The sequence below is a fragment of the Microtus pennsylvanicus genome, chromosome 21 (assembly GCF_037038515.1).
Source record: "Microtus pennsylvanicus isolate mMicPen1 chromosome 21, mMicPen1.hap1, whole genome shotgun sequence".
Taxonomy (NCBI): domain Eukaryota; kingdom Metazoa; phylum Chordata; class Mammalia; order Rodentia; family Cricetidae; genus Microtus; species Microtus pennsylvanicus.
Genome location: NC_134599.1, coordinates 20,460,044 through 20,481,541, shown reverse-complemented (window position 1 = coordinate 20,481,541; position 21,498 = coordinate 20,460,044). Strand labels below are relative to the sequence as shown.

General features: G+C 45.6%; 1 protein-coding gene across 1 annotated transcript in view; it reads left to right on the top strand.

Moving 5' to 3' along the window:
• Window positions 1-21,498, top strand: part of Alk (ALK receptor tyrosine kinase) — a 726,297-nt gene that overhangs the window by 528,854 nt on the left and 175,945 nt on the right. The window contains exon 5 of the mRNA XM_075955828.1: window positions 15,484-15,611. Coding sequence (XP_075811943.1) covers window positions 15,484-15,611 — 128 coding nt within the window. The remainder of the gene's footprint in view (window positions 1-15,483; window positions 15,612-21,498) is intronic.

Sequence of the window (21,498 nt, the reverse complement as noted above, 5' to 3'; positions counted from 1 at the left end):
GATAGCACAGAATATTGATTGAGGAATTATTGGACAGTCTTTCCCTCAATATTCTGATGGACGTGCCCTTGACAAATTGAACACTTGTATGCAAAGAGACAGAGTAGCTGCATCTATCCATTTAGAAGGGATCTCTAACAGAAACACAAGAGAACACTTGACGTCAGGCTCTCTGTGGTTCAGGGGGAGGGGGGCTCACTGAGATGGGAGCAGAAGCAACTTCTAATGGCTGGTCAGTAGCTTCTGCATCGCAGGCTCCGGGTTGGAAGCTGTCTGCACAGCATCGCGTTTCGCTGGAGGCACAGTCGGCTGGGATCTCATAGCTGTCAGGAGAGCCATCCTACAATGACAGAATTTTATTGTAGAAACCACAGCAGTTAAATGTTTCTACAGGAAGCATCATAGTCCTGCACTCAGGGTCAAAATCACCAGCTGCTGTGAACCCTACGCCACAGGAACTCTCGCATCCAGTTTGGTAGCTGTTGATGTGAAAAGGACTGGGGGTGGGGTGGGGGGCGACCTAGAGAGGGGCAGAGAGGAGAGAGATTCTAAACGCTCCCATGTGAAATAAAGCAATGGTGGGTTGGAGCTGCCGAGCCAGATAATGCTTTAAGAGCCTGTAGGCACGGAATCCAAATCCCAGCGAGAAATGGCCTGAGCATTTTCTGCCCTGGTCAGACCATCATTTTAGTACCCAGGGGCTGCAAGAATTCATCTAGCTAGATTTTGCCATGAAATTTTGAGGGAAAAGAGGTAAAAATATACCCAGGAGAGAATGGCCATACCTAAATAAGCACTAAAAAAAGAGATGCTAAAACAATAGAAACATGTTATCATTCATGCCTTCAATAGATTCTTCTAGTCAGTCTCCCCAGGCATGCATCGTGGGTACAATAGTGGTACCAGGAGTGAAGAGGTGGAGGTGACTTGTTCCAAGCCACCCACCCAAAGAAGGAGCTGGCTTTGGAGCTCAGATTTTCCCCCAGGCCACACTGCTTCTACACACGTAAGTGTCAGTTCACAGCAAGACAGGTCCTCAGAGGGCTCAATTCTCTAACAAGGCTGGCCTCCAGAAGTGCAGAAGATGCCAAGGGCCAAGAGAATCCATAGCAACAGACTGTGAGTCCCTCACCCGGGACCCTGATCCTTATAGACTGTCCACATACCAGGCACAGACTTTGCCTCCGGATGTTGCTAGACCTTGGGGCTAGAGTTCACTGGGGAATAATTCAGCCAGCTCGTCATTCTCTCTCCACCTATCACGCCTGCCTTTCCTTCAGTCACTGGTCTCTTGCGAAGTGAAGGATGTCACAACACAACCTGCTGCTGCCCCGTCACCCTGTCCCTCATAGCTGCTCCTGCACTCAGAAACAACACTCTGATTATCATTCATTATTTCTACTTCTTAACATTAAAACCCTTTTAATACGGCATTGAAGACCATTGGGGAGTTTTAAATTTCACGTCAAACCAGGATTTATGGGCCAGTTCTGAAATTTTACCTCTGGGCTCAATAATTGCAATTCCCTTTTAATCGCTCTCTTAGATACCTCAGTTAAAAGACTTCAATTATTTCCACACAGAGGCCTCCCGGGACACGGCCAATCTGAATACTCAACTTGTGTCACCTCTGCTTGGAGATCAGCATGGAAGCTGTAGTCATGTAGGTAAAGGGCACCAGGTCTACCCTGCAGTCGTACCAAGAAGTGCTGGATCCTTCTCCAGCATGTATATTTGGAGAACAGGCTCCTATCCACTTCCACTTTCCCATTCCCTTGTAGAAAGCAAGAAGCAGATGGGTTAGGTTGTGCATGCTCACCCATATTTATTTTTTAAAACTGCACCGTGCTGTGCGCATGCAAATGCATACTGGAAATCCTTCCATGGAGAACAATAGAGGAGCGTGATGCCAGGGGCTGGGATGAGAGGAAATCGGGTACTTTCTGAGGGAGCCATGGGATGTTGGAAAGGGATTCACGCCAACACAAGTACCAAGGGCAGAGAGAGGCCACAGACTTAGCCACAGCCTGTTAATGGCCTACTTGCCATGGAAGAGCCAAAGCAGGCTGTTGCCTTGCTCCCCAAAGAGCAGCTGATGCTATTGCATCAAAAGTGGCTCAGGCAGGATGCTGGGGATGGGAGTAGCTAACAGTACCACCACAGAGATGCGCTGAGCGCTTTGTATCTGGTGGCGGCAGTTTGTACAACAGAAGTGTGTAGCTCTGCATCTCAGTCACTAGTTGCAGGGAAGGTTTCGTCGTAGGCCCCAAACATCTGCTTCTGTTGGGAGACAGTGGGCTGGGTGAGGGATGAAGATCATGATTAAGAAAAGAGGACTTTACTAAAGAGACAAAGGGGCGAAAAGGAAAAAATGAGTCTCAGAGGGTGCATCTGCCAATGATCCAGAGCCACCATCGGGTAGAGATAGCCAAGAGAAATGACAACCTGGGTGAATAAGTGCCCTCGGGCATCAGTCAGAGCCCCCACAATGACATGAGAGACCTCCTGCTTTGCAGACACTGCCTACTGAAAACCCAGACTTCTTAGTGGACTGAACCAAAACGAAGAATGTGGCAATGGGCTAGGCTAGAGCATCTTCACAGTTGCCCCAGCACATGCAAGATGAGTTACTGGGGCACTGCTAACATGGCTCCTTTATTTGTTGTTATATTACATTTTGCTATGTACTACCATACTGACAGGCTCATAGGCACACTTATTCAAGCTCCGCCTTGCTCCTCACACCCCATCTACAACTCTCTAATTTCCCTAGTAAGGGTCAGCTCTGGACACAGGAAACACCTAGGCTGTACTTTTGCATTTTGGGTTGTGAGCCAAGCCTTGAACAGCCGAGCCATCTCTCCAGCCCCCACCACCACCACCATGCTGTACTTTTACAAACACCACAGACATCATGGTACCCTCATCCTCAGGGACCAATTATTATTGACTCTTTGGTGGTTTCTGCTTAGATTGCTATTCACAGCGCTGCACTGCAGGCCCAGAGGGGTCGGGGTGACATTTATAAACAGTGAGTGTGCAGGCAGCTCATCCCTCAGACAGTTTACAAGCATCTCGTGGGAAGCAAGTAGAGGGAGATGGGGTGCTCCATTTCACAGTGGTTCCATTTCCCAAGCTGAAGGGCTGACCCAGTCAAAACCCAGAAGCCAGAATCTTCTGGAAAATGGCTTCTGGCTTCCAAGGCCAGGTCCAGTGTCAAAGGATTCTGAATGTTCAGGGATTTCTTACTGTAAATACTCAAAGTCCTCTTGAACTCGGAAGAGAGAAGGCAGAACTGGCCCTGTGCCTGGGTATTCCCGCCCAACCTGATCTTCCCCCATGCGCCTCTGCTTCTAGTACATGTCCTCCCACGGAGCCTATACTAGTTCCAGGTCATGTTTTGAGTTGGTCTAAATTCAGGTGAAAATTGGTAGAATAAGTTCCAGCCCAGACTTTAACTCCCAGGTAAGATGCAGTCTCAGGGCTTTGAGCTATTGTTTTCTGTGCTATAGAAAGCCCCTGCTCGGCTAACACACTAGCTGCCTGAAGGCCAAACTCCACAAGCTGCTTCAAGCAGAGCTTAAAGGTGTGAGTTCCTATGCAAGTCAAAGGGGCCAGTGATGCCAAGTGTGGTGGCTCAGTTTGATTGTCACCTTGACAGGCTCTAAAAATCAGTAGGTGACAAGGCTCTGGGCATGGTTGTGAGAGATTATTGGGATGAGGTTCACTGAGGTGGGGAAACCCATCTGACATGCAGACAGGGTCATTCTATGGGCTGGGGTGATGGACTGAGAGCAAAAGAAAAAGCTGGTAGTTGAGTGCTCCCATACTGTAGGATCTGTTTCCTGCCTGTGGCCACCGTGTGACCAGATGACTCATTCATTTCCTTTGATCAACCGTGATGGACTGTAGCCTGGATCTGAGAGCCAAAATAATCCCTTCTTTTCTTCCGTTGTTTCCATCACAGCAAAGGGAGGAGTAACTAATCCCCTGGGTCATCAGCAAGGACCTCCTACTGTCACTGCACAGAGGAGGCTCCCCGCAGGTGCTGGTGGTATACACTACTCCTCTGAGAGGCAGCCGCAGATACTTGGGAAAGCACAAAGTGCTTAGATTGTGTCAGTGGCTTCACCAAAAACAACTTCTAGAAGAAGGCTTTGCTTTTGGCTTGTGGTTCCAGACAGGGTGTCCACAGCAACATGGTAGCGTGACAACAGGTGACTTTATGGCTTCAATCTGTATTGGAGGCACAGGGACACAATCCAACCAATGGCAGCACCTTTCCTGCCCTCTCTAATGCGAGCAAGAGAAGTCTAGCAGTTATTACAAATGTCACCACCTTCAAGAAGCGTTTCCAAGAGGTCTGGGCAGAACTGGGCACCTCTTGCCACTGCTCCTTCTAACAGTTGCCTGGTCCAACCCAGCAGCTTCGTTCCTACTGTGACATCAAAGCAAGCCTTGGCAAGTGAAGATCAGTTCAGTAGGCAAGGACATAGAAAGGGGGCTGTGGATACAGAGAACAACTCTGGCATCGAGGACAGCGGCATAAAGTACCTTGTCATGTCCAGGATGCAATGGGCAGGACTGAGGGCTGGAGAGCCATGGTTACGCCTGAGCTTCCACATCATTTCAGACCTTAGTTGTGAAATGGCTACAGAGTGGAGCTTCACGCAGCCCTGGGACTCGGTCTTTGAGAAACAGCTCAGCCCCATGGAGCTGGGCTATTAAGAGAATTAAGAGAATGGTGATAGCCAAAACTCAGGCCACAGTTTTGACCTCTCCGCCCTGCTATGGCATCATTGCCCATGATGCTTAACATCTGTCCTGGGCAGTAGAGCTTGTGAGATCCTCTGTACCGAGAACTCCAGTCCCCCTCCGCTCATCTCATCTGCTGCCAAAGGTGCACAATGGATACAGCCTGCAAACGCAACATTAATGCAGGTAGCACGAAGTCTTCAGGCTCTCCTTACCCTATGTCTCCCAGGTCCCTCTGGCCTTCCGTGGCTGCCCACTGATTCCAGCCTCAGATTTTGCCTGTAGAAACCACAGTGTATAGCCAGGCCCACCTGCCATGTAAAGTTTCAGTACACTGGTTTGACTCCGCCAGAGATTTATGACTGACAAGGAGCCTCTGAGCAAAGCCATCGGCATTTTGTTTGGCTCAGAGGCTCGAATTCTTCTTCAGACCAATCAATCTGTTAGCACGTCAGATGACATTTAGGTGCCTCTCCAGGGAGCAGGCTGGGCTTCGGAGCATTTAGAGAGCATGCAGCAATACAAGGCTGAGGCTGGTGACCCTGGGGAAAGAGCTGGGAGGTGGTGGCCCAGGATGGCCGCTTCTGCCCTGACCGCACTTAGGACTCGGGGTTTGAGCTGGAGGCAGAGTGGACTGATGGAGCGAAACTCCGGAAATGGCACTTCGTATTTCAACGCTGTCTTCATCCTTCTCCGTGAGTGGATGTATATGAAAGCAAACTGTAATAACCAGAATTGGTCGGGCTTGAAACAAAAGGTTGAATTCGAAAAGAACAAAGAATGTTAAACAGCAATTGGCAGGAAGAGAGAGAATAAGGAACCAAATTAATGCCCCTACTGGCCACAGCTGGGTGACATGTCCATACCACCTTGGGGCAGGAATTCAAAAAGCAAGCGGAAGGTCAAACCTGACTCTGTTCAGAGAAAATCTACCATTCACCCTGCCAGAAAGTCTGCTTTTTACGTCTGTAGAGTCGGAAACCTTGGAGAGTCCCTCTCACAGTGCCCACCTAGAATTCTCTGTCCTTTCTGAGATGCCAGGGCAGAACAAACCCATTCTCCTCTCATGCCCACTGCCTCCAATCCAGCTGGGTCCCACCCAGCCCTGCAACCCCATGGGGGCATCAACAGATGTTGAAGGACATGGAGGATGTGGGCTTGCTTGAGCCCTAAATCAAAATGCAGAGGGAGAAGGGCTTCAGGGATCTCAGGCTCACTACTCTCGGTTTGAAATTTTCTGTCACGTTTGCTTTGTCTGAGTGGTCATCATCCCTTCAATGAAGGAAAAGCATTTTTTTGAATCTTCTGTGTAGTTCCTTTTTACAAATTAAGGTACAGGAAAACCTGTCTAGATTGTGAGATTGGGATCCATAGCTGTTGATCCATATTGGGAAAATATGATCCTGAAAAGTCTTACTTTAGCTTACGGGGAACAAATGTGGACTCCTCTGCCCACTGTTGCATAGAGGCCACCACCTTTGCTTCCAGGGTCGTCTGTGACCAGATCTCCATATTGTCTCTCCCATCAGCAACACTTGGGTCACCTTCCTTCATCTGGGATGTTCAGTCTCAGTTTATCAAAAGGAGAAAAAAAATAAAAAAAAATGGTTTTGAAGAGCTCTGGATTTTAAACATTTTCCCCTGGTCTTTTCTGTTGCCCTATTTTAGACCTAATTTGACAGCGGTGCTGGTAGTAACCTAGCCGGTCTTTCCAAAGTTTTCTACTGTCTGTTACATCAGTTTAATGAGTTGACCTGCATGAAGAAGTTCTAACAGGTCTGGACAGATATAACCGATGCTCAGAGGGTGTATAACTCAAGTGATGGGAATAGAGGGGAGAGCTAGGTACTGAGAACAGAATGAACATTAGTGACTGCGTACAGCATTCCGAGGGCATACAGTGTTTTACTGAATGCAGAAGTGGTGTATGCTAATCCGGCAGGCAAATTGGTCACATGGAGACCAGTTAAGAACACTTCTATTGCAAGTTTCTCTTACAATATCAACTAGAAAATTCAGGCACAGAAAGGTTGGATTGCTGGCCTGGGGTCACATGGCCAGTAAGAGGCAGAAATGAGATTACAAATCAGAAAATCTGGCTTCAAAGTTTCTGTTCTTAAGCCATACATTTTTCTTAAATGGAGGTAGGAAATGGGAAGAGTAGGAAGGAGGAAAAATGGGTGATAAGGAAATAGGAGAGAAGAAAAGGGGGAGGAAAGGGAAGAGGGAAGAAGAAGAGGAGGGAGAAGGAGAGGGAAGAAAAGGAGAGGAAAGAGGGCATGGAGGGGAGGGAAGAGAAAGATAACCAAAAAAGCTAAAAATAAGCCAAACTAAGAATCTCAAAGAGGCTGGGCGTGTAGCTTGGTGGTAGAACCTGGGTTCATTCCATCACGTATTTAGCAGCTCTGATAATGTTAAGATTAAGCTTCTTGCCAGTGCTAAGTCATAGCCAAGACAACCTGGAGCCAGAGCAAACCCATCCTGCCTTGGCACCCTTTCTGTTGATAGCCCTCTTCTCTAGAGCCTGGCACCACTGTTAGCTGTAGGCCTTCCTTACCTGGATTCAGATCCTGACTGAACCAGAAATCTCATTCTCAGTCCCTATCCAGTACCAAGTCCCAGTCCTCTCCAGAGCAAACTTATCTCTACATGTGTGTGTGCAGTGTGTGCTATGAATGTGTGTATGTATACACATATTTCAGGTGCATGTATACGTGTGCTTACATGTAGGGAAGGAGGCCAGAGGTCAATTTCATGCGTCTTCCTCAGTTGCTCTCCTCTTTTTGAGACAGGGTCTCTCAATTGCTAATTTGATTGGGCCACTTAGCAATGAGCTTCAGAGATCCTTCGTCTCAGATGCCCCTAGCCCTGGCACTGGGGTTAGAGACGTACACGACTGCACCCTGATTCTACAGGGGTGCTGGGGATCAAACTTGGGTCCTTAGAAAAGTACTTTGTAAGCTAAGCCATTGTCTTGACTCCCTCCTCTAACTTCTAGGACATTGCAAAGGGCAAGCAAATAGCAAAGCCAAGGCTGCTGGAATGAAAGACCACAGGCCATACACACGGTATTACCATAGAAAGTGAATAAGCAACAAAGGACTGCCCAGTGGAATTTACTCTGATTGGGCATGTTCCTCCTCACATCTTCCACACAAGTTCTTTAAATGCAGGCCGACTTAAGGAGGAAAATATTAAGTCGTGCTGAATAGTTTTTACTGGCTACAGAGTCTATTTGAAGGGAAATTTGAGACGTGTGTGTGTGTGTGTGTGTGTGTGTGTGTGTGTGTGTGTGTGTTTCCTGCCGCTTGAGATGAAGAACTTCAGCTGGTGTCAATTCCCCTCATATTGATCTAGGCAAGCTCCCACTGGCTGGGCTCCTCATTTCTAACACGTCTTTACACCTTCACACCTGAGTTGAACCCTCGTCCGAGAGAGAGTCTGAGCAACAACACAGTAGAAGAATGTCCTGTGTGCAGCCCGAACTGTGACAGGGTCACACTTCCTAATCATAACCACCAGCAGCACACCAGGAAGTTCCGTATGATTCGGATAACTTCTGCCACCCCCAACTCATCTTATGACTTTGTCTATCCCAGCTAACAGAGTGGCTGTCAGGGCCAATACAGGGCATATTGCCAAGTTTCACTACCTCCCCAGCCATGTTTTCCAAGGCTAGAAACTGAAATAAAGATCTGGCTAGACTGCTCCAACCTCAAGGAGTTTAGAAGGGCAGAATAAGATGATGATCTTAAAGACTTCCTATGTGTCCAACTCCAGCCCCAAGCAGAGCCTGGATAGACTTTCAGTGAATGTTAATGGAGTTGTTTGTCTTCGGATCACAGCTGCTATTGTGGCCAGTGCTGCTGTGGCAGGTAATGCTGCTATTGACTTGACCTGTGAGGTGGAGAGTATTAGTGCATCAGATGGGATTATATTTTCCCTCTTTGAGAACTCAAACGCCCCCAGGTCTTGACTGTATAATTCACTGATTGCTTCTTATTGGCTCTCGGCAAATGCAGCTACCATGAGTTACTTGATGAACTATATGGTTTTATGTACCACCCCCCTCCCTGCATTACCCTACTCCCCCAGGTGCCTCCATCTTTTGGTACCTCCTCATAGGAAGGGCATCATTATCACTTGGGTAGCGATGATGGTTATCATTAGTGAGTGATCATGAATTTTTAGATTCACTCAGCTCCACTACCGCATAAATTTTGCCCCAAAATGTCAGAATATTGTCAGATTTAATAGAAATACGTCCCCTTGTTTCTCCTCTCCTTCAGCAAATATTGGCTGAGCGTCTGCATTGCATAAGACACGATGGTGAAGGATCCATCATCTTGCCGTTAATAAAGTAGGGAAGTGAGACACATGGATCATCCTCCCTGTGGGGTTCAATGAAAAATAAATATTCCCTCTCACCAGACTGGACCACTGTGTATACAGAGCATCAATCTCTGCTCAGCTTCTGCCCAGGTCCTCATGCCAGTCTGCATTGCCCTTTCCCCCAATTCCTGTGCACTCTCCCACCCCAACCTCAAAGGGTACCTGTTCTGGTCAGGAAGTCCGAGCTATCCCTTTGCCTGCCATGTAACACCTAGCATCTGTATACCACTCACTTAGCTCTGATGCCCTGCCACTCATTATAAACCTTGGGATATATATATTTTTTCTCACTAGTCTATAAGTTACTCATCTGCAATTTAAATCCTAAAAACTCAGTGATCCCACAATATCGAAACACTTGAGTAATAATGCACGAGTAACACCTGAAGAATGGGTGCCACCCTGACAAATTTTAACCGTGAAGTAGGTAGCAAGCATCCTTTTCCAGGCTGCAGGAAGCTGCAAAGATGACACAGAGGTTTATCTGAAATGTGGGGGCCTTTTCCTAGCCCTGAGAAAATGATTGGTCAGCTACTGTACTCTAAGGCTAATAGATCTTCTTGTAGGGATGTTCCAACATAATTTCTTAAAGTTATGTTTATGTTATGAAGATCCACTTAAGGTTTTCTTGTTTTAAACAAATACATGGTCAGGTGTGGTGGTGCTCATTTTTGATCCCAGCACTCAGGAGCAGAGGCAGGCAGATCTCTGTGAGTTCAAGGCCAGCCTGGTCTACATAGTGAGTTTCAGGACAGCCACGGCTGTTACACAGAGAAATGCTGTCTTGAAAAAACAAAAGGAAAAAAAAGCAGAAAAGAAAAACAAATACAGTGGTTGTTAGTTCAGAAATCCTAAATGCTCTTCTCTCTTTTACCCACCATCCTTTCAACCTTGTGTCTCATAAAGAAACTGAGCTGCAGATGTTTACCTGGACCAATATGACTCAATAAAAGAAGTTGTGCTCTTTTTTAAGAATAAATCCCTTGGGGGCTGGAGAGATGAGTCAAGGGTAAAGAGCATTGGCTGCTCTTTCAGCAGTCCTGAGTTCAAATCCCAACAACCATATGGTGGATCACAACCATCTGTAGTGGGATCTGATGCCCTCTTTGGCAAAAAGTCAATAGAGCACTCATATATACAAAATAAATTAAAAAAAGAATAAGTCCCTTGTTGAGGACTTACTGTGTGGCAAGAACTCATCTTGTTACTTTGCCTGAGTCTTTCAGATGTGCAACATAATCTCACAGGCCAGGCATTATGGCCTAACCTTATGCTGGGCATTTCAGATGGATGGGTTGGTTAGTTGGGTGGTTGGGCTGGCTGGCTGGCTAGATGCTTGATTGGTTGTTTGGTTGGTGGAGATGAAGTCTTGCCACATATCCCAGGATGACCCTAAATTTGTTGTATGACCTCTATCATCTTAAAAATTAGGGAAGCGAAACTTACAGAAGTTAAATCACTAAGGTGACATAGCTAATAGGCTGTGAAGCTGAGACCTGAGTCTGGGCCCCGCCTGCCACACTGCATCAGTGAAAACCTTCTCAGAAAAGCATTCCCTATGAACAGTTTGCTTGAGGACTTGAGACCTCCCTCTTACGAGGAAGCCTGATTTTGATATCATGCATGCCAGGACACTGCACAAACACAAAGAAAGATACATTCTGTCTTGCCAATGCCATCCATGGCCCTCACGTGCTGCCATAAAACGTCCCTCCATTCAGGAATTGAAATAAGTTGGTGTCTCCATGCTCTTGAATGAGGGCGGCCAACCCTTCAGTCTCATCAGCAACTTGCACAACAGCCGATGTTGCCAGGCAGCTTCCTTTAAGTATGCAGGGACTACCCTGGTTGAGAAATTCCTTTCATTTCTCTATCAGATTTTCTTAGTATTTTTCTATGGATTTCTCACCCCACTCCCAGTGGCTAGTCTTAAAAAGTCGTGCCAGTGGCCCCTCGAGCAATGCCAGTATCTATACCCTTCTCTGTCTCTGTGATTTTAGTGATGGAAATGCAATTGACTGGGCATACCAATTCATAGGCCATGTTATCCCTGAGCCTCAGGACCCAAGAGCAGTACTGAATCTATTTATTATTGGTTAACTCAGTGTGTGACCTTGAACAGGTCTCCATTTCTCTACAAGAGCAGGATAGAGCCTCTTTGCATAAATAGATCTGTAACTGAAGACCGATCGCTCATCTCCAAAGTAACTCTGTGAGATATTATTTGTTAATTGCAGCTTCCAAGTTTTCATAAGATGCTGTGTCACCAGGCTTCCTGTGAAATGCTAGAGATGGGCAAACAGCCGTCAATTAAGGCCCATAGGGAACTTTCATCTCAATGGCTACATTTTGCTAATGAAGAAACTCACACCCGAGGAGGTGTGGAAAGTTGTCCAAGGCCAAACAAGCCCCAAACCAGAATCAAAGACTTCTTTATTCCAGGTTAGAAATAGACCTTGGTATTCATAAGCCAACCCTCTTGGCTTTCGTGTTTATTTGTTTGGTTGATTTCGAGGGTCTTTGATAGCCTCTAATTTATTCATCATGTTGCAATCACTAAGCAAAACTGAATGGTCAGAGTTTTCCTCAAAAAAAAAGAGTCATGCAAATTGGAAACATTTTCTCTGCTTGAGAATAAAATTGGTTGAAAAACATGCAAAATTTTAGACATTTTCAGCAAAGTGTCTCATTCAAAGTCATCAGGCAAATGAGAGGCAGAGGCAGAACGGGGGAACTGGAGAGTTCCAGAGAGACATGTGGAAGATAATGGGTTGTGACAGGCTGTCCATGCAATCCTCTGGCTTCCTAAAGTCCAGGTGGACGCCCACACTGTCAGATTGATTGATTGTAGCTCCCGTCCTAGAGTGTCGCCTATCCCCAGCACGTGGATACGGTTGCACATCTGCTTCCAGAAGATTCTAGGTCAGAATAAAACCTTTCCCCTTTCAGCATCAATCGAGTTGCCAATAGTCAAACCATGGGAAGCAGGGTCCTAATGAGCCAGTTTTGTGACCACTGGGAGGTAAGCCAAGAAGATGGAAGCAGAAAGAGAAGAGAGCCCAGATCCGGTTCTCGCTGGGCTTTGGGGCCATCTCTTGAACAGATCTGACTCTGGGTACGAGCTTTGCTCTTTCCTAGTCCCAGCTTCCCTGGATATAAAAATACATGTTTGGCAACTGCTCTGAAAGTTATTGGAGTCGTGGCAGTAAACTATGAAAGGCCAGAGAATTTCAAGCAAAAGTTATTGCATCGGTAACTCAGAAACTAATCCCTAAAACTCCTGACACGTTTATCCTGAGGGCGAGCGCCAATCCACAAATGGAAACCATGATCAAGGGCTACTGTGTACCTGGAATTAGAATCCATCATTCTCGGAGCGCAGAGCTGAGATTTGGGCAGAAGAGGGGAGGACTCATGCCTTTCAAGACCGTCTTTCCTCTAACCCAGAGGCCTTTATGCTTCAGAAGAACACAGCAGATTCTGCATTCTCTGCTTATTTGTTTTTCTTCTCCTTAAGAACCCCTCGTTACATTTTTTTCCTTTCAAATATTTCTTTCTGTGACAGTTCCACATTTAAACGGAAAAGCTTCCTTTTCCTTATTCAATTGCACCGATTTTATTTGGGATGGAAACCCTGCTGGGTACCGTAACAGAGAAGAAGCTTTACAGCGGCAATAATCCCTTCTACAGCATCTATTGTGGGGAAACTTAATCCACTTTTATTAAATGGCTGAAGACTTGACTCTAGCGATCTGAATTAACTACAGCAAAGCACAGAGACAGAACAAAAGTCCCCACTTCCTTCAACAGACATCCACTTCATGCCTCACAACCCTGCCTTGCAGAGACCCAAGACAGAAAACTCCCTCTTGAGAAACACCTTTAAGAAGGATCAATGTTGCCTTAAGCAATACCATGATCACCAACAGTGAACCAAGGCAGGCTGGGGAAACTGGCTCAGTTGGAAAAATGCCTTCCAAGCAACCACAGGGGCCCAACTTTGGATAAGAGCTGAGAGCGACGTCTGTGTGTGATTGCAATTGAGCAGGGACAGGCAGATTCCCAGAGCAGGACATGGGTATTCTGCCAGTCTAGTCAAAATGCCCAGCTCTAGGTTCAGCGATAGGCCCTGTCTTAAAAACCGAGGTTAAGGAAGATGTCTAGTGTCAACCTCGGACCCACACACACACCTACATGCCCTTACATGCACCTAAATGCATCCACACAGACACATATGTCTAAGACAGAAAAGAAGGGACAGGTAGGACATTAGTAAGAAAATGCAGCCGGGCGGTGGTGGCACACGCCTTTAATCCCAGCACTCGGGAGGCAGAGGCAGGTGGATCTCTGTGAGTTCGAGGCCAGCCTGGTCTACAAGAGCTAGTTCCAGGACAGGCACCAAAGCTACAAAGAAACACTGTCTCAAAAAAACCAAAAAAAAAAAAAAAAGAAAGAAAATGCAGAAATGGACCCTCAGCCTCATTGGAGCGAATGAGAACACACTTCAGAATTTAACTGGACACACACTTGGGCCTTGATTGTAGGGATTTAGGTAACGACACGGGTAGCTTCAACACAACCGTATGCCCACGGTGTTAAAAACACAACCAGTGAGCGACAACCTCATCCGTGTCCATCGCCTCCAGACATGCCCTGGGTGGCCCTGTGCAGTCACAGACAGGCACATGGAGGGAGGGCCCGCTTGGGTAATCCACAGCCGAGGCTGTCCACTGAGGTGGTGCCTATGGCCGGCTCCAGACAGCGGGTGCCTTGAGTTATCTGAAATTTCAGGATTGCTGGAGACTTAGTTTGATTTCATTTTGCTATTTTTGCAGTGACCATCCCTTTATAGTTTGGTGTGAGGGATTAAAGATTTGCAAACAAAAATTTAGTCCCTCTCCCCCAACAAAAACCCTTCATCTTGCCATACCTCAGCCCACCCTGGTAGTGAGAAATATAGAATACTGTCATGATCTTTTGGTATATACCCAAGTCAAAAACCTCTAATTTATATGCTTTAATTTATCAAATTATGTATCAGTGCAAGCAATTTATAATGTGCAATTATACCCCAATAAAATTGTCTTTAAAGAAAGGAAAATAATAATTCAGGTAATTTCTATTCCTCACAGAAATTTGTTTAAATATGCAATTATAATGAACACAAGTGCTCTCCTTTCCTCATTCTCTCTCTCTCTTTCAGTCATATATATAGTATATGTAGATATAGATATATAGTGATATATATTGTGATGTGTATATAGTAGTATATATTGTGATACATAGTGTGGTATGTATATATATATAGTATATGTAGATATAGATATATAGTGATAAATATTGTGATGTGTATATAGTAGTATATATTGTGGTACGTATATATATATATAGTATATGTAGATATAGATATATAGTGATATATATTGTTATGTGTATAAAGTAGTATATATTGTGATACATAGTGTGGTACATATATATAGTATATGTAGATATAGATATATAGTGATATATATTGTGATGTGTATATAGTAGTATATATTGTGATACATAGTGTGGCATATATATGTATGTATGTATATATATGTGTATATATATATATATATATATGTCATCATTATTGAAAAGGAAACCGGATGTTCCCATAAGTGACAGGAGACTGTCCCAAGAGGTTAATAGCCTGGGCATGGTGTAAGAACGCTCCTGCGGCTAATCCTCCGCTCTCTGGCGGTGTCAGCATCTGTGATCACAGACGGATGCAGAGCTCACCATCGAGCCTGCTTCCATCTTCTTCTGTTTGCACTGTTTCTCAAAGTCCATGTCAATCTTTGGTGCCTTTTACCCCAAAGTACATGCTTCAGTGCACTTTAATTTTGCAGCCGTAAATAAGTAATTCTCACTAGCTTCCCATAAGTAACTACACAGCAAACCTGGGGATGATGAGACTTTGGGCAGGCCAAAACCAAGAGTTGCTTGATAATTATGAATAGGCTGGTAAACTTTGGGAAACTGCTCTTTGACTCTGCTGCCGGGTTATCTCATGGATGGATGTCCTTCCTCTATGAGTTTAGCTACAGAATGACGTCAAAGATTTGCAACTGTCTGGAAATGCCACTGTCTACAGTGAGTTTGAGAATGGGATTTCTGAGTTCACCGAACAGACATGAGACAGATGTTTCTCTCAGGGTCACTGTCCTCAATACTGTTTGGGGTTCCATCTCCTGGTGCCCATGAAGAATGGGATAGCTCACTGCGGAGGAGTGACTGTCTCTGCAGGCTGGGCTGGCTTCTCATCACTATTTTCCTATGCTTTCCTCCTCTGCCTTCCAATGTATCCAGCTGGACCGTGCTGCATGGGAGAATCGGGCGCCCAGAGAACCCATTCCGAGTGGCCCTGGAATACATCTCCAGTGGTAATCGAAGCTTGTCTGCAGTGGACTTCTTTGCCCTAAAGAATTGCAGTGAAGGTATGTGGATCTGTCTTTGTCTCTCTCTCTCTCCTCTCCGGCCTGTCTTGAATACATCAGTGACTGTATTTAGCTTGAATACAAAGTCTTCAGTGATTAGGAACTGATTCTGAACATTGGCAAGTGCCCCACAGCCCAGGAAAGCAATTTTCAAAGAATTCCAGAATAAGGTTTTATCTACTTATCTTAAAATTTTATTAAGTGGAATACAGCCTTTCTTAGATAATATGCTAACTTGACTTCTGTGGCGACAAATGCTTCCTGCCACTTAATAATATTTTATCACGAAAAATGTAAATGAACACCAAGTAAATAGAGTAGTATACGAATCCCCACCTCCCAGCCGCAGCCCAGCTTAGCAGTTATCAACATCTGTCATTTTGTTCCACCTACATCTCCATCCACCTCTCGCCCTCCCCGTAACTTAATGGTAATCACTATTTGGCTTTTTCTGGAGGCGAAACTCAGGAATAATTTTATTGGTTTTATCTGGGCTCTTTAACAGATGAAAATGGTTAGATGTGGAAATTTAGCTTACTTTAGTGCAAGCCTAATAGGTGTGGCCCACTGTGTCATTGAACCTCTTTTGCACAGATGCCCCAATTGTGACTTTACCTCAAGGTAAGCTTTTATTCTTTCTTTCCTTTTTAACCTTTGCTTCCAGACAACCTAGCCAAATGCAATACTCATCACGGTATTCAGGCCTTCATAGGCCTCTGGTGAGCTTGTCTTCTTCCCTCTGTAGGTTTGAGTCTCCTATCCTGGTTTTCAGCATCCTATTTTGTATGCATGTTTCATTAAACATTGCTTCAAGTCTGAATGGAAAAGAGACTAACACAAACCACTGGTAGCTATGTGAGGCTGAGACCCCTTGCACATCAGAAGGCTCCCTGTATACCAGAAGCATCCTTTGTTCCTTCCCAAATGTACGAATAAAGAAAGGTTTCAGGAAGGCATCACTTTCATTGCTGCTTCTGTCCCTACTTCTGCTCAAAGCTCCACTGCAGGGCACTCTTGTGTAAGGAGCCTCTGACCTGAGCAGCCTAAGAATGAAACATGGAAATGAAACACGGAAATAAGCCAGTGGTACTTATAGACCTTAATTCTCCGTTATTTTACTTCTCCGTTAGGATATGTTTTCTTTTTTGGTTTGTCGAGATAGGGTTTCTCTGTAGCTTTGGAGCATGTCCTGGAACTAGCTCTTGTAGACCAGGCTGGCCTCGAACTCACAGAAATCCATCTGCCTCCCGAGTGCTGGGATTAAAGGTGTGCGCCACCACCACCAGGCTTCCATTTAGAATAGTTGTGAGCAAGCAGAAAGGCCCGTTCACAGAGAGTCATCTGTTGCGTATAGAGGCCTGGATTTGAAGCTAATGCTCTTAGTTGTGAGGTGGAGCAATGACTCTGCTCCTTCTGCCTCTGTGACTGTCCATTCATTGATGGCCTTCCAAGAATTTCCACAAGTGATTTTTTTTAATGTTCTGGTTTCCGTCATAACTGATTTCTATGTGGGGGAAAAGAAAACTCATCATCATGTGACAGAATGGACTGGTTACAGTGGAAACGGTGAACCTGTGCTGTGAGGCCACGCTTGAGAGAATGTGGTTTGGGATTGAGCCGGGAGTGTGCGTGAATGTTTCCACATTTGTGAACGTGAGGCTCTGTGAAGGTCTCTGGACGCCATCAAACTTCACAGATGTTAAGGATCTGTTCCATCCAAAAGGCACCCTCAGTTGAAATGTAACCAGTTAATAGAACTGTCTGTCACATGGGAAAAACATCAGTTTACACAAATGGCATAATCCCATTTGAAAAAAAAATCAGGGAAAACAAAAACCAATTTAGTACAAAGGCCCAGATATCAGGTCCAGCACAAAATACCACCAGCATGCCTGGCTCTGCAAAAACTCTTTGCATTCTCAAATTAAGAGTTTCAGCCAGGTACAGGGATGTTTCATCCCTTGTTTTGCAAGCCCCCCTCACCTAGAGAATTCTTCCCCTGGGGTTTGTGTTGTACGGCAGTGACTATGTTACAGAACTTAAGCTTGTAATTTAGCTGTTTCTCCATTCTTGCAAAACAAGGACTTCACCTCCTTCATTGATCTTCCATGAGTCAGAAAATTACCTCTGCAGAGCACCCTCCTCTGCCTCTTTCTGATCAAGAAACCTGGGAAAGTCCTTAGGGTCCAGCCACCTTCCTGTCTCTAGGTCTGGAGGCCCCAAGTCCAAGGACAAGATGGTCTTCATGGAGAAACAGTTGGATCTCTGCATCCCTGCATCCCTCCTTTTACCCAGAATGTGTTAACTATACACCTGAGTTCAATTCCCAGCAACCACATGGTGGCTCACACCCATCTGTAAAGAGGTCTGGCGCCCTCTTCTGGCCTTCAGGTATACACACAGACAGAATATTGTATATATAAAAAAAATAAATAAATATTTTTTAAAAAATGAGGGACAGATAAAGTCTGAAGGGGAACACAGCTAATAATGCTATTCCTCTTTCTTGACCCCAGTGAGAAAGAGCGCTGTTTTAGCTCATCTGGAGAAGGCTGACAGGAGATGCTGGGCACAGTTCACCCTGCAAGGGACACAACATCTATCTGTGGTGTCTTCAGGGTGACCAAAGATGCACCTATTTCCTTTTTCAATACTGACATCTGTCACAATGTGCACATTTAATCTAATCAGTGCTCAGTTAATGTACACCAATGTTGATGGGACATTTGCAGATGCTGAGGCTAAGAGTCCACCTCCCATTCCTGTGTACTGTTTGCCACAGCTTTACAATAATGGTAGAGACCAGGGGCATTTCTCATATTTCTCATCCCACAAGCAGAAAAACTGAATGTCACGGGTGTTTCAAAACTTGCCAAAATCTCTAAAACATGGAGTTGAACCGGATCCAAAGTTGATCTGATCACAAAGCCACCAACTCATCCTTGACACTCTCTTGCCTTTGCAGAAGGTGCAGACGCTGAGGTTTGATCTGTTACTGTATGCCGTAGAATTCTCTCAACTCCTTCCTGCTCCTCTGATCCCTACGCTAAATGGACCAGAACACTGAGCTCATGGCCACCTTGTATTCTATCTGTGCTTGTATTCTATTATAGGTGCCACATTGCAGACTCTTCACTGTTGTTGGTTGTTGGTTTGCTTGTTTGCTTCGAGACAGAATTTCTCTGTGTTGCTTTGGCTATCCTGGAAGACCAGGCTGGCCTTGAACTCAGAGATCCATCTGCCTCTGACTCCCTAGTGCTGGGATTAAAGGTATGTGCCAGCCCCATCTGGCTGGCTACTTCGCTGACTCTTGAATTTATCCTTCAGACTTCATTTTCTTAGCCACATGCCCTATTCTTCTTACATCCTTTTTGTTTGTGAATATGGACTTTGGCATCAGTTAGGTGGTCTCTCTAAGACTATTGTTCATCTTTCTCACACTGCAAATTGCAGTGTTCCCTTTCCTTGCAGTCTCTTCAATGGGGCACAGTTAATCCCTAATCCCCTCTTATGTCAGAAAATATTGTGGGTACTGTGCTGTACCTCCTTGCTCGGGATGTGTCACTGGGAGCCACTGAAATCCTGCTTGGATGACTTTGACGTCGTCTGCATCTAAATCCCACAGTCGTTTGCCAACTAGTCATTGGGGGACCCTAACTTGAGGTCCAATACATTGTCCTTTATTTCTTTGCTTGCTCAAGGGGGCAGTTATCACTGTGCCAAGCACGTGGGAAACAACACACAAATGCTTGTTGACAGATTGGTTAATCAATGGATTAATAAATACTGATCCTGTTTCATAGCTCCAGGCTAGTGCAGCGAACCTACTTCCAAGAGAAGGTAGCTGTGAGTAGAAATTGCCTGAAATTGGGCAGAAAAGCTAGTGAAAGAACAGTCTATACCCTGAGTATGGCTGAGCGGGACACCAACCTCCAGAGACACGCAAATATGGGCTCCCTTATCCCGTTCATAAAAAGCCTTTCATTGTTGAACAACCCAGAGGTCACTCCCCAAGGCCCCCCACTTCAGAGAGATTCCTACATAAACCACGCAGCCCAGAGTGAGCAGGATCAGATCCTGAAATGGCATGAACAGCATCCACGGGGCTCTGAGCAACTTGCAAAATACACATTGTAAACGCTCATTTAGTACTTCCTCACACAGGCCCTGCCCTGTGTGTGTTTCTGATAGTTTCCTGCATCCCCGCTCCAGTGTTGAAAGCTGTGTACCGTTGTTATTACATCTGTTAGCTGGATGGGGACATTGAGGCCCAGCAAATGAAGTCATCACCCCCGAGTCACAGCTGATAATTGGATTGGAAGTCATCTGACTCTCAGCTGCTTCCTAAGGAAGGTCACCACCGGAAGAGTGACTACATCGAAGTGTAGTGATCGAAAACCTAAAGCATTCCCTTGGACTGCGATACATTACATTGCTGACCAGCCTACTGTGCTTCATCCTTCCCTCTCCTTCAACCTCAGCGTTTCCAAGAAACCAATGCCGCATTCCCCTCACCCTTCCACGACTGTCAAGGGCCTTTGGGATGCACCACTGCTTGCTGGTCCAAAGGAAACTAAAGAACTTCAAAGGACCAACATGTGTAAAACGAGGAGGGAGCTGCAGCCAACTCCCTTGGGAACCTAAATACACATTCTTCCCAGGCCCCAGAATTCCTCTTCTCTTTCACAAACCTGCAAGAAACACATCTGAGCTTTCCCAGACCGGAGTCATGTTCAACTCGCTCACAGATTTCTCAACCAAAAGCCGTCTAGGTCCCTTGCATTACTGTACCTCTAGGGAGGGCATCATGAGGGCATTCACTGTCTTCACTGGCCAGAAGGGATAAGGGATCCGAGAGAACAAACTCAGGGTTGTGACCACAGCTACCCTGTCCTCAGGGTTGGGGATGCACTAATATCTTACCTTCTCTGGGACTGCCTTGAAGGTACTTAAACCACACTCTTCCTATAAAAGCTGGACCGTGCTTAAAAGTTTTATATTGAAGTCTAGTGTATAAAGTTATCCTTGCAGAACTGGTGAAGAAAAAAAAAATAGAGGCCAGAACCACTTCTCCTATAGGCTGGCATGCTCCATGGTGAGACTTCTAAAATACAATTTGAGAACCACTAGACAGCTCGGCTTTCAGCTCTTCTGTGGTCTAGATTTTCTGATCCTATAATTCTGTTCTCATATAAAATATGAAAGCCAAAACCTGGTATACTCCATGCCTTGTTTGCAAGATCAGGATTAAGTATGAGATTAGAATACTTTCAATAGTAAACAATATTTTATAAGATGAGTTCTTCCCCATGTGGGGCCTTGCTTCGGTGTTCTGGGTGTAAAGTTAGTGTGAGTGTTCTCAGGCAAAGGTTGATGGTTTATGCCAGCTGGTCCAGCAAAGACGATGATGGACGGTGGAGGACATCCTCCTTAGCCCAAGACGGGATATGAAGACATGAGAGAGGCCAAACAGACCAGCTCAATTCTTTGATCAGGCATGTGAAGCCAACCAGAGTCTGGGGTAGGCTCCAAAATCCTGCTGGGCAAAATGAGGGATGACTGCATGGGCTCCTGGCAGACTGGCCCAAAGTGGGCATTATGTGTTCCAGCAGCAAACCGTGCCCCAGCAGGGTCCTCGAACTGTGTTCTGTCTTGGGGTTCAGGGAAAAAACCTCCCCCTTTCTACAGCAGACTCATCTCTGCATCTACCAGTACATCTGCCTGTTCATCCACGGGCACATCTGCCTGATCATTAAACAGACATTTACCCAGAAGATAGAAATCGCAGAACCTACTGACCCCAATAGACAGTTGTTTTTCCTGTCTAGGGTTGAGTGTGGAATGGTGGCTTTAAGATCTTCATTCTATCTGATACAGAAACTGCTCC